This window comes from Protopterus annectens, chromosome 12.part0 (assembly GCF_019279795.1).
Source record: "Protopterus annectens isolate FY-2018-M chromosome 12.part0, PAN1.0, whole genome shotgun sequence".
NCBI classification, from domain to species: domain Eukaryota; kingdom Metazoa; phylum Chordata; order Ceratodontiformes; family Protopteridae; genus Protopterus; species Protopterus annectens.
In genome coordinates, this window is record NC_056746.1 from 1,577,180,612 (window position 1) to 1,577,194,344 (window position 13,733).

At 41.9% G+C, this 13,733-nt stretch overlaps 1 protein-coding gene across 1 annotated transcript in view; it reads left to right on the forward strand.

Moving 5' to 3' along the window:
- Positions 1-13,733, forward strand: part of HID1 (HID1 domain containing) — a 1,473,500-nt gene that overhangs the window by 1,264,534 nt on the left and 195,233 nt on the right. Inside the window, exon 17 of the mRNA XM_044090525.1 lies at positions 9,023-9,114. Coding sequence (XP_043946460.1) covers positions 9,023-9,114 — 92 coding nt within the window. The remainder of the gene's footprint in view (positions 1-9,022; positions 9,115-13,733) is intronic.

The window sequence follows — 13,733 nt, forward strand, 5'->3', positions numbered from 1 at the left end:
CCACAAAAAGAGGTGTATAACAGTAAGTGGAAGACATTCTCAATTTGGGCAGAGGAACAGAATATTGATCCCTTTTCTGCCCTTATTTTAGCTATACTTGTGTCCCTAAGCTTACTTTTGCAAGAGGATGCCGGCTTCTCCACCATAAAGCTGCAACTAGCAGCAATTGCTAATTTTCATGTAGGGGAACATTCTTCTTCCTTTTCCTTCTCTCTTTCAACATCCAAATTATGTAAGGCTTTTATGAAAGGGTTTTTTCTTCTTAGGACCCCCCCCCCCCCCCCCATTAAGGTTATGTCTCCTCCTTGGGATCTCACCATTGTTCTTCAAGGTCTCACTCAGAAGCCCTTTGAACTCGCTGATTCCTGTGACTTAAAGTTTCTATCTTGGAAAAACATTTTTCTCGTGGCCATTACTTCAGCAAAAAGAGCGTCTGAACTGCAAGCTGCATCATCCAAGCCACCTTGTATCTCCTTCTCCAAAGATAGGGTCTCTTTAAGAGCTAATCATACCTTTATGCCTAAAGTGGAATATTAACCATTCCATTCATTTACCAGTTTTCTTCCCCAGTCATTCCAACATGGGCAAATATTTGCTTGATGATCATGGATAGTTGTGTTTTTACCTGTACAGGACATAGAAAATCAGAGCAGCTTTTTGTATCTTTGTCACCTAGTTGACTAGGCCAGGGAGTGTCCACAGTCACACTAGCAAAGTGGATTACAGATTGCATTTCTACTGTCTACTCCTTGAAAGGCATGCAGCTATCCCATCCCCCAAAAGCTCATTTTAGTTGGTCAATGTCTACCTCATCTGCTTTTTCAGTGAGGACCTCTATTGATGAGATTTGTGCAGAAGCGACATGGTCCAGGTCACAGACATTTGTTTTGCATTATAAACTGTATATTGTCTCCAGTAACAGTGCATTCTTTGGTTCAGTGGTGCCCTGGCATATCCTTCCATGAAGACTACTACCCAAGATTTATGTAGCTGGGGACTCTGACCCATTAGGGAGGAAGAATGAAATGGACAACATCAGATTTAGAAGTTATGTACTTACCATAACTTGGCATCTGTGTTGTCCAGTTTCATTCTTCCTGACGTCCTGTCTAGCTTTCCCCCATCCTAAGCTGTTGAGAGCTATCTAAAGGAATTTAGGAACCCATAGGTTCTAGGTTTGAGCTCCAGATTATAGTAATGTTATGTTACTACATATGTATCCTTATAGATAACCGTCTGTAGAGCAGCAAACTCGATCTGAAGAGGTAAGGGAGAAGTGAGGCCTTATGGAAGAAGGAGGAGCTCGAGCCTTGGATCATTAATCTTGTGAAGTGGCCCAGTCGAATCCGAGATCAGATCCTAGGACCCATCAGTGGGGAAGAATGAAATTGGACAACACAGATGACAAGTTATGGTTAAGTACGAAACTTCTAATTTTGTTTTCTCAAGGGTGGTTGACTAGTTTGCAGTCAGTTATATGCATAGGCAGTATGGCTTTCATGAGAAATGCTGTCAGTGAATTGCAGTACACACACACACACTCCAGTCGCAGCATCAAGTCTACTGCTGGTTATAATTCACACACAGTATGACCTGCATGTCAATGAAGATGAGAGGAGAGCCTGTATTGTTATGGCTGAAAAAGCAGACAGTGAAGTGCCTCTATCTTTTCTAGAGGGGGAAAGACAAAAGGGTATTTTATTGCTTGACCTTTGATAAATACCTAATCTTTTTGTAGTTTGTCTGTAGTCTGTTTCAGATGTAGAGTCTGAATGATTCCTGAATGATCTCACATCTTGCTGATAATGACATAGAAAAAAAAACAAAACTGCTTCTGACATCTGGATTAGAAAACAATGAAACACTCATTTCTTACTAATTTAATAAGACTTTTTTGTCACAGTTTCATCAGGAATATGGAATACCACAAATGGGGAAAGATATTTTATCCCAGTAGGATGCAGAGAGGGATCTTTGTGTCTTAACTCTATCAACTCTGTCGACCCCGTGTTTCTTTTTCTCTCTTTATTTGCGTCCTTTTTTTCTAGGTTTTTCAGTTATAGGCTCAGTTCTAGAAGCTGATGGGGTGAACCTGAAGTGGTCCTCAAGTCAAAACCCATATAGAAGCAGATGTAGAGGTATTGTTTAGCTTAGTCAGTAGTAACTAGTGTTTCCCTGCTTCTAACAGGGGCAAAGTCATATTTGAAGTGTTATTCTCCTAAACAGAAAAAAATGCACCAAGTATCTCACCTGACATCTGCAGCAATTGGAGAGACACCAAAAGTTCCTCACCAAAAGGATAAAGGGACTCCAAAATCTGTCATATGCTGCCAGATTGAAGAAACTCCAGCTCTATTCAGTCGCATACCGTCTGCTCAGAGGTGACATGTGCCTGACATACAAGGCCATGTCCAACCCGGACTTAATGGACATGCTCCACCTCAAAAAGTCCAAATCCACCAAAACCACTAGAGCAAGCGACTTAAACCTTAGCACGGATATAAATAGGACGTGCTGGAGGGATAGATTTATCACTCAGAGGCTCCCTATGCTGTGGAATAAAATCCCGGTCCATGTGAGGCAGAGCACCTCACTGGCTCTGTTCAAGAGAAATCTTGACCTGTGGGTGGGAGATCATAGGTTTACCCCGGGAATCATCTCTGTGTCACTGCTGGACAGAGGCACAACAAACTAATGGGCACAGTATTTTTTCGTATAAGGGGTGGCGTAAGCCACAAAACTTTGGGCTAGGCTTATAAATGCCTTAGGGCAGATAGCCTAGTATAAACCTATGAACCTATATGTTAGTCCCGGGGTGGGATTTTTTTGTAAGCTTTTCTTTCCTTCTTTAAAAACTAACCAACTGCACAGTCAAAAAAGAAATGCAAATTACAAAGAACTTTAGGAGCAACAAGAGACAAAGAACTATATTGCAGAATAGCTATTAGGCAAGGCAGAAAATATGCTAAGACATGGGAGGAGAAGTAAGAAAAAAAGCTTTAAGTCTAAAACGTGGATTGCTGTAATCTAAAATGTTGATCCTTTCCTAGAACAGAAAGAAACAAATGAGTACAGGTAATGTTTAAGACAAAATTCACATTTTTTGTACTGTATAAAGTCTCAGAAAATAACACTAGGTTACGTATACCTCTCAACATCTTAGTGCAAGAAATCTAGTCAAAGCCAAAAATAATGGGGAGTAAAGGCCCCAAAATATTGACACATTTTAAATATTACTGTTATAAACATTTGAAAGTTGATAGAGTAACAGGTTTTGTGTTGGCATGCATTTTTCTGAAGGATATGGAGTCTGAAACTCAAATGTCTGTCATTATTTAATGACTTTAGTCACCAGTTGTCTGCCAAAAAACACAGATTTTAAGAGAAAAAGACTGAAAATATGAGGCAACAATATGGACATTCTGCAAAAATCTGGACAGCTAAGAACTATGGCTTAGCCTGGGGCCATTTCTCTGATGCAAGCTGGGTGCACAGCTAAATGGATGCAGAGTGGAAGCTAGTTTGTAGAGGATTGTGGGTAAAAGAGGAAGGGCCAGTAGAAAGTTTCATATACTGAGCTGCCAGAAAGGCCAAAAATTTTGTAGATCGTGTTAACTTTAGTCCCGATTGTTGATGAGAACGGACTTCTTAATCTCCACGTATGAGATAGCATAAAACTGTCTGTAAGAGTACTAATATAAATCTTTTTTGGTGTGTATGCGGTATTCTTGGGGTTGGATTAAAGTGAAGAAGTATTTTGTGATGGCAGGAATTTTGACTGGGCTTGTCTTTTAAGGCCAGATGGTATGCATCCTTCCATCTGTGACAGAGATTACCCTTACCCAACTTTAGTAGTAAGATTTTGCATTTGTACAGATTGGAAAAACAGGATAAAATCCTGTTTACCCAGTGTCCATTTCCTGTTCTCATTTTCTGTCAAACATTAACTAACTAGGAGGGGCAGTACATACTGCATTAGGTTTCTTATAGACTGACATAGTTTAATTAGGGGGGGCAGACTGACAGTTTCAGCAAAAGTGAAATGTACCACCCTCTCACATCTTTGGTAGCAGTCTGGCCTGTAGTGTGCCTCCCATTACTTTCACAGCTGCTAGCCTAAACTAGAGAATGTAACAGTGTATATCTTCTAACTCTCATGGGTGCCACCCAAAAGTGGGATAAAATGCAGCAGTGGTGGTCTTGTTACTGTCATTGGTGCCAACCTGAATCATGAAATGCAGCAGTGTACCTCCCCTTGCTCTCACTGGTCTCAGACCAAGGCAGAGAATATACCAGTACTAAGTCAGTTGCTTTCTTTCTTTGCTAGTTTGTTGTCCAGTCTCTGTTATCTGTGATCACATAACACTTGATCCAGGACCTGTCTCTGACAGTACACTTAGGAAGTGAGCACCTGATGCCAGCTTGCCCATTCTTTGGAGAGGGAGGGTAGTGACTTCCAACAGAGGCTCTGAAATACAGCAGGCAGCATTAAGGGCCATGTCTGCACAAGGCCCACCATGTTGCAACACACTGTGTAGCTAGGATCTGCATGCAAACATCAGTTCACCAGTAGTGTGGGATGTGATTTTTCAGGCTATTGCTGGGACCCTCGGTTTAGGACTAAAACAGACCACCATGCCAGCTGCTAGAATGACAGCCTTCCATGATCAGCTCATGCCTACCAGAAATGAAAGAATTTCCGATTTGGAAAATAAGAGAGTTGAGGGTTGTTCATCAGCAAGGTAAAACATTGTACTTGAAATGCATGCATACATATATATAGATTATGAGTGCTGGCACTTGTTCTAAGTGTACTTTAGCTCTGTGACATTTGAATGTATGCCATAACTGCATGTTAGTAGACAGACTGGACAGACTCCGTAGTATTATTTGATACCAGCACTGTCATGAGAAACTAGGAGTTAACAATTGTAATTATACATCTGTAGTATTTTTATTTCACGTCTTTATTATTTATTTTATTTATTTATTTTACATTTGTTGACTGGGCTAGTCTAGCTGGATATATTTCCATTTTCAGTAGAGGCCCGGGGAGAAAAGCTCCAACATTAATAGTTAGATCATTACTTGAAATACAGCAACAAGGATGGTACACATAGTTGAAACATAGTAAATGAAAGTAGTTCAAATGAGTATACAAAAATCAGTAATAATAATGAAAAAAAAGTGATCAAAAATATATTTGCACTAGTATAGAAATCATTAAGAATGGTGAGATGAATTCTATTACACAATAAAAGTGACATAGTGTTATTATGTACTAGGTTGTACTAACAATAAGCAGGCTAGAATCTACCAAATTGTTTTATTGTAGTCACCAGTTCAGTTCTTCATCATATAAATTATAGAAATATGTGTGAAAAATTGGTAGGGTGTAGAAGTAACATTAGTAGAGGGAAAGGTTACTCGGGTTTACAACATGGACATAACCAGTGAGTTTTAAAGTATGTTTTTAGTCTTTGTTTAAAGAGAGGCAAAGAAGAAAGTGTTGTTAGTTCATTGGGAAGGAGGTTCCAGTCTTTTCCCACTGTGTTAGAAAACAGGAAATCTCCAACCAAGTTATTAGTTTTGGTTATACTAGCTAGAAGCTTGTTAGAGGAGCGCAGTGAGTTTAGGTTTTTATAAGGGATTATGAGATTGGATAGTATAGGAGTGCTATTAGGTTGATAAAATATCTTGTGGGTCATGGTTAGTTGGGAGATTTTCAGAAGGTTTTGAAGTTCAAGTCAGCCCAGCTGCTTTAGATTTAGACAGTGGTGAGTTCGAAAGGGGTTACCAGTGGCAAATCTGGTGATGCTGTTATAGGCATGCTGTAGTTTGACAAGGTTATTCTTTTTGAGGTTGGTGTATATGGGAGAGGCATAAAGAAGAGTAGAAATTAAATGGGAATGAGCAATTTTGGTTTTAGCTGTTGGAGTTAAGAAAGTTTTGATTCAATATAAGGAGCCAATTTTCCTGTTGACATTTTTAATGGTGTTATTTATGTGACTATCAAATGTAAGGTTGTTATCAATAGTAATTCCTAACAGTTTAGTTGTAGAGTCAGGGTGTATGATTGTGCTATTATTGGAAATGACAGAGAAATCAATTGGGGTAGACTTATTGGAGGGTGTAAAGAGAAGTAGCTTGTTTTTTTTTCGCATTAAGAAGGAGACAACATTTTGTGAACCATGTTTCTACTGTGTTAAATACATTCTGAGTCAGGGAATGTAATGCAGATGGTGAGGTTGCTGAGCAAATTAATGTTGAATCATCTGCATATTGAATGCAGGTGGCCTGTGGGATTGCTACATGCAGGTCGTTAATAAAAAGAGAAAAAAGAAGTGGGCCTAGAATGGAGCCCTGAGGGACTCCCAGTGTAACAGGTAGAAGGGATGATATATTATTTGCCCAGAGAACTGCTTGTTGTCTATTGGTTAGGTAGGACCTGAACCATTTAATAGCTAAAGAGTCGAGAGAGAAAGATTCAAGAATGTTGATCAGAAGTGCATGGTTAACCATATCGAAAGCTTTGGAGAGGTCCATAAAGAGTGCAGATGAGAGGTTGTTGTTATTACGATTTCTATTTATAACATCTGTAAAGGATAACAGAGCGGTTGTGGTACTATGAGATGGCATAAAACCATGCTGACATTTAGCTATTATGTTATTTTGTGTTAAATGGTTTAAAAGTTGATGATGAACGCATTTTTCCATGATTTTTGCTAAGGGTGATGAGTACTATTGGTCGATAGTTTGAGTAGTCATTTGAGTTGCCGCCTTTGTGAAGGGGAATGATATGGGAGATTTTCCAGATGTTTGGAATGTAACCTTCCTTAATGGTTCTGTTTATGAGGATGGATATAGGGTAGGAAATTACTTTGGCTGCTTTTTGGAGGTATTCAGAAGGTAACTGGTCAGCAGAAGGGGTACAAGGCCTAAGTTTTTGGATGAGTTTGTAGATGAAAGTGGTAGATATTGGTTGAATAGAGAATACTGGTAGAGTACTAGGTATGGACGTGGCAAGGTTTAAGCTGTCTGGAGTAAGTTGGTTAGCTAGTGTTTGTATGGTTTCTGTAAAGAAGGAGTTGAAGGCATTGGCTGTTTGGAGGGGGGTGTTAGGGTCTGCTTGAAGCGGGATAGGTGTATGGGAGTGCCCTGGGGAAAGGAGTTTATATACACTAGACCAAAATTTCTGGGGGTTATTTTGGTGATTTTGCTGTATTTTACAGTAGTAGTACTTTTTGTCTGTGAGTATTGCCTTTTTTGTAGTATTTCTCAGTTGCTTAAAAAGTTGTTGATCAGAAATATTTTTGTTAGCTCTCCACTTTGCCCAGGTTTTATTTCTAAGTAAGATCTTTTGTTTGGTTTCATTAGTAAGCCAGGGGGCTGGTTTGGCTTTCATTCTAATGGTCCTTTTGGGTGCATGCTTGTCAAGGATAGATAAGAAGTTGGAGTTTAGATAGTCAACAGCTTCTTGAAGTGGTATAGTTTTTAGAGGGTTCCAGTTACAAGCGCTTAGTTCATTTTGGAATAATGTTGGGTTGAAGTGTTTATTGGTACGTATGTTTCTATAGATGGGGGGATTAGAGATATCATTTTTATGCCTAAGGATATAGGTTAAAGTATGATCGCTAACATCATCTGGCAGAGTTCCTGTGTTGTAAGTTTGTTTTTGTCTATTTATAAGAATCCAGTCTAGGATGCTCTTTTTTTATTTGGTTTGTTGATTCTGGTAGAGGTTGTGATAGTTTGACTAAATCCATGAAGGTAGATATGGGAGGAGGGATTATCAGCTTTGACAGTTGTCCAATCAGTATTAAAATCACCAAGCATAATAGTTTCTTGGGGGTATGTAGAGGACACCCAGCTTAGGATGTTTTCTATGGTGCTAATATTATTACCAGGTGGAAGGTAGATGCAGATAATATATAAAGATTTGTTATGGTTTATTTGAAATTTAGTGACAAGTACTTCAGCTTTACTATCTTGTGGTGGGTCAAATGATAAGGTGGAGATTTGAAGTCCCTCTTTGAATAAGACTGCAACTCCACCACCCTTACTTTTTATACGGTCTAGTCTTAGTATATTGTATCCTTGGGGAATGATTTCATTGTCTTTGGTCTTTGGCTTTAACCATGTTTCTGTTAGAGGATGTCAAAGCTATGGGTATCTAGAAGGGCATGAAGTTGGGTTACTTTGTTATTAACACTTTGGATATTTAGATGTCCTATTAGCAAAGAGTTGGGGAGTTTGGGCTGGGGAGTTTGGGCTGGGTTATCAGGGTAGGTGAATTTGTAGGGCCAAGGTTGGGGTGTATGTCGCCATCTTTTAAGGTAGGCTTACAAAGTCTTGATGTGGGGTTATTAATAATGATTGTTAGATATTTCACTCTTGTTATAGTAGCTGTATGGTATTTAATGTGGGAGAGTCTATGGTATTTAGGTAGTATGTAGCTGGAAGTTGAGGTAATTTTAAGTTTACTTTTAGGGAAGACAGAATTGTGAATTGTTGTCTGTTTATGGGAGTAGTTAAAGTGGTTATAGTATGGTTTTTCAAATGAGGTGAGTATGTAGGCGTAGGTCAGGATAGTTGAAATTATGCTTAAGAGTAGGATTTTAGTAAATTTTGATTTTACAGTTAGAGTCATTTTTGGAGATTTAATGTAAGAGGTTCTAGGAAATTGAGTAGAATGTAACAAGCAAGGGGAATAATGAAAGAGAACAGAGTAAAGGGGAAGGTGACAAAGATAGTGGTTAAGGAAGAAGGGTGTGGTGAGTTACTATAGAGACAGTTTATGGAGGTAGTGGAATAACAGGATGGGGGTCTTTAGAGTCAAGATTGGTAAACATTTTTGGCAAGATTTTTCTGTGTTGGATTTGAATAACTAGTTGTATAATTTATAATATTGATGACCATTATATTTTGCTTCCACATCTCTGTGAATTTTTGAGTTACAGTCTTAAACTGATCTTGACAGTATGTTTATGTTCTGACAAGATTGTTTTCTTTCTTTCCCTAGGTTATGTCGTGGAAGTCGAAGCTGCCACTACAAACCATTATGAGGCTGCTTCAGGTCTTAGTCCCTCAGGTTGAGAAAATATGCATTGACAAGTAGGTTCAGGTTTTGACTTTCTGTAGTCATGGATGTTTTGAAATTGTGCTTTGTTCTAAAGAACAAGTTTTAAAAGAGCATTGAATAACAGTAAGAAAAAATCCATTTGAATCATTTCACACTAGTAATACAGTTGATGAACTCTGTTTACACAGCACCTTTTGGTAGAGTTGTGATATTAGTGTTACAACATTGTATTTGTTCCTGTTGTCAGGTGCTTCTGTACCTGGGCAACCACAGGGTATGTGCATTATTGTAATATATCAGAATAAAGGCTGCAGGGCTCTCTCTCTCCCCTTCAGCATCTATGTGCTACCCTACCTTTATAATATTTCTATTGTTTTAATGCACAAACTTTATTCAGTGAAACATACAAATGATAACCTCATATTGTAACAGTTGACATGATAGTTTAACAATGACAATTTAAAGGATGTATTGCCATGTTTCAACTTAACTCATTAAACCATCAGTAAAAGGATGATCAATGCAAACAAACTTATTATTCTTTGGTACATACCTTTTATAAATGGGTTCTGCACCTTAGGCAGATATCAAACAATATTCCAGTTAGTTATAACCCGTACAAATGTATAATTATACGCCCTAACCAAACAAATAACTCTCAAACATGCCCTGCAAACAAAATCAAATCCACATAATCTCATTCTCTAATAAGCTGAAAAAGAAGAATATATCAAATTTCTGATCACTGTTTCATATGCAGATGCTTGTTAGCCCATGTCCTCAAATTGTCACTCATTTAAGTAAAGCCTTGTGTCCAGTCATCAGTGATCACTTTCCAGCACTTAAAAAGTACTGCCACCAGGGTAGAAACTACACATTGAATCCAACAACCGACTGTAGTCGGAATACTCTTTTGCTTGGATTGAAAGCCCAGTAGCCAGTATAAGGGAGATGTTTCAGAAAGCAGAGTATGTGCAACAGCTGTCTGAATGCTCAAGAGTAGATTTCTCCATAAGCCCTGAATTGCTGAACATGCCCACAACTTGTCAAGATAATTAGCTCCTGCCCTATGACACTACCAACACTGATCCCTGGGGCCAGACTAGTAGAATTAAAGGCCAGTGTGGAGTTCTTTGCCACATATATACAACATTGGCCAGTGTGAATTGAACTAGGTGGGGTAGATGTGGGTTTTGCAGGGTTGACGGACACTTGATCCAGTCTATTACTAGTATTGTTTGCTGTGATTGAACTTCCCATTTCTTCCTACCTTGGTCCGTCACTAAACCCACAGATTCCATTTCCATCTGATTCAACTGTGAAATTTTTAGAGGAGGGGAAGTTATTCTTTTATTAGTATGAGTTTGAGTTGATATACTGGAAAATCCTTCTCATTTCTCTATTGTTATCATTTGAAGATACTGCCGCCAGTTATTTGCACACCACGGAGATTGTTCCTCAACTTCATGATGGACAGGAATAACCCTGTGCTTGCTTTAATTAGTTGACGGAGAAAAGTAGATACCTGCTCAAATCCAGTAGATCCAGAACAAAAGCTTTTTGTCCAGTAAAAGCTGGTTATTATGCCAAAGGTGCAAGTTGTTAATCCATAGGGGATGATTAGATTACTCAGTATTATGCACTGCAAAATACCAGATCTGAAGTAGTTTACTTCATTTGGTCTTCAACCTGTGGGTCATCAGATCCATATCAGATCCGACACAGCAGCATTTTCCAGCTATAGCTTCGAGCTCCATGCTCCTCCCCTAACCCATAATACCCCTGTCTCCCTTCAGATCTCGTTTGCCACCTGAGAGGAAACAGCATGGTCCAAGCTCGATTGCAGTTTACAGCATAAAAACTTTAAATTTTGATATCTTTCTAGCTATCCTTCTTGTTTCTAACCTTTTCTGTACCTTCACGGGTTATTCGTAGTTGTTTTCTGGTAGGCTTTTCTATCTTCCTCCCCTCTTTTCTTTCTCATTATAGTGTGTGTATTTGTGATGCTTGAACAGGCTAAGGCATGGCGGACGCCCTAAAGCCTGGGTTCAAGAGATGCACAGAGTGTGGCCATAAGCCTTCCCCGGCGGATGGCCATACACTGTGTGTGGTTTGTTTTGGGGGTGGCCCACCTCCCATCCCTGTCCTATTTGTGCTGGGTTTAACCCCAGAGCTCTTAAGGACAGACGAGACAAACGTCCTGTTGCCCTCCGCTGCTGGGACAGATGTCCCAGCTTCTCCTGCCAAGAAAGCAGTGGCTGATGCTTTTTCTTCCCCTTCCTCAGCCTCTGGGACTCCCCCTCCCCCTAAGAGGCCCAGGGAAGGGGATAAGGTCAAGAAGGACCTGCCTCTCAAGCGCTCCCCTGACCACTCGTTGGAGGCCAGCCCCCCGACGAAGACTAAACCTATTTCCAGGCCTGTTTCACCTTGGCTCAGGTCCCCAAGGTTCTCCTCTGAACCCATGGTTCTCGTTAGCCGGTCGCCCCCAGGCCCTTTCCCCACCGGCTCTCCCGGCCCACTTCGGATGGCGTCCTCTCACTCCACCAGGAGCCTTTCGGAAGTGGAGATGGACAAGATGATGCAGAGATTTATCTGCACTCAAATCCAGATAGGGGTCTTGCCAGGGCTGTCTCCCATCGAAGAGGGCACATTCCAACCAGTTTTCACACCTATTACTCCTTCTCTGATCTGCCCCCCCCAGGTTTCAGAGCCATTGGATCCTAGGGTGGTCAGCACCGGCTAGTGCCCTGAGTGTGTCGAGTCCGACTAGATTGGATCCGAGCTCTCAGAGCCGTAGCCTCGGGGTCTGATCCTTGGGGGTGTTCTCTACTCCGAGTTTGTTGGAGAGAAGCATCTCTCAAGGCATCTCGGCTCCTAGAGGCTCTGCTCCGACTCCCCGGTTGGATCAGGGGGTAGCAACTTCCATCAGTTCAGCCCAGGAAGTCCGTTCCTCCTCTGCATTTGACGTGGTGGAGAGGGTTCTCGCAGGGTCAAGGTGACTATTTAGTCTTCGGAGTCCATCCCGACCCACCCTGGTCTTGAGTGCAGGTCCGACCATCTTGCCCTCTCAGGGACAGCCCGTAGCCATAATGCACCAGGACGTTCCAACCTTGGAACAACCCGCTTACGAGACCTCCCCAGAGAGCCCTCCTGAGGAGCCCCCCCCCTGCAAGCATACGTGTAAATGAAGACAATTGGACTCTCCTCCAGAGTCCCTCACAGAAGACACAGACCTGGATGAAGGGGAAGGTTCCCCAAGATCACTCCCTAAGGATGTCTCCTTTGGAGACATCATGGAAATCCTACGCCAAAGAGGGGGAGTGGTCTGCCCGAAAACCGACCTCCAACGAGTCCGTGTGTCTGGAGGCATTTGGCTCAGGCCCATCTATGTCTTGGGTATCCCCTCTGTCGATCCACGCATGGATTTGATTACATCTAGGGCATGAAAGGAGCCGGACACTGTAGAGCTGATACCCAAGTGCCCGGACAAGGTCCTGAGCCCTTCCTGCTAATGTTGGATCGCTTTGGGAAGCGAGTCTCTGCTTCAGCGACCTTGTGTGAGAGTGTGAAACTACATGGCACACATTATTAGACTCCAGAGAGATCTGGTCAAGGAAGTCACGGAGTTGACCCCAAGGTCCATGTCGGGAGAGGAGAAGAAGATGTTCGATGCACAAATGGCTTTGTGTTTGCTCTCCCATGCCACAGAGGGAGCCGCACGGGTGGTGGGGTCGGGCGTTGCCATCCGGCGTCACGCCTGGCTCCGCTTATGTCAGTTCTCAGAGCCCTTCAGGGCATCTTTCACCAGCGCCCCTTTGGATGGTTCAGTCAGAGAGACTTTAGTCCAGAGCAAGAAGGACAGGAAGACACTGTCTGCCATCCGAGTCCACTTCTGCCCGCCTCAAAAGTCCTTTTCCAGGAACCAGCGAGGCCAGAAGAAGATGTGGTTCTGAAATTCTCAGGCAATTTCCTGAAACACTCAGGACTCACCGTCCCCCAGAGGCAGAGGGGGATACAACAGATGCTGCCCTAGATGCAGAGGGGGTCCTAGGAATTTTGGGTCCCGAGAACCTTTCTTGGATAAACCTGGGCAGCAACCTTGAAGGGTTGCCCAGCTGTCCATCTCTGGAGGCAGCCAGGGGGTCATTTGTCACTTCACCTGCTCGCACGGGAGTCCATCACTACAGATAAGTGGATGTTGCGAACCAGGTAGAATCACTACTGAGAAAACGAGTCATCCAACCAGGCCCTCAAGACCAGTCTGGATCTGGGGTTTATTTCAGGTTCTTTTTAGTGCCAAAAAAGACGAGGGACCTCAGACCACTATTGGATCTGTCCAAGTTGAACCTGTCAGTAACCAAGACAAAATTCCAGATGGTCACGATTCAATCTATTCTACCTTATCTACAGGACAGAGACTGGATGTGCTTGGTCGACCTCCAGGATGCATACTATCACATCAAGATGCACAGGTGCTCCCGGAGGTTCCTTCACTTCTGGCTGGGTGCCAGTCATTACCAATTTCGAGCCCTCCTCTTCGGTCTCACCACAGCCCCCCCAGGTGTTTACCAAGGTAATAACAGTGGTAGCAGCTCACCTGAGGCTTCAGGTCTTTCCGTACCTAGATGATTGGCTCCTTACCACCCCCTCA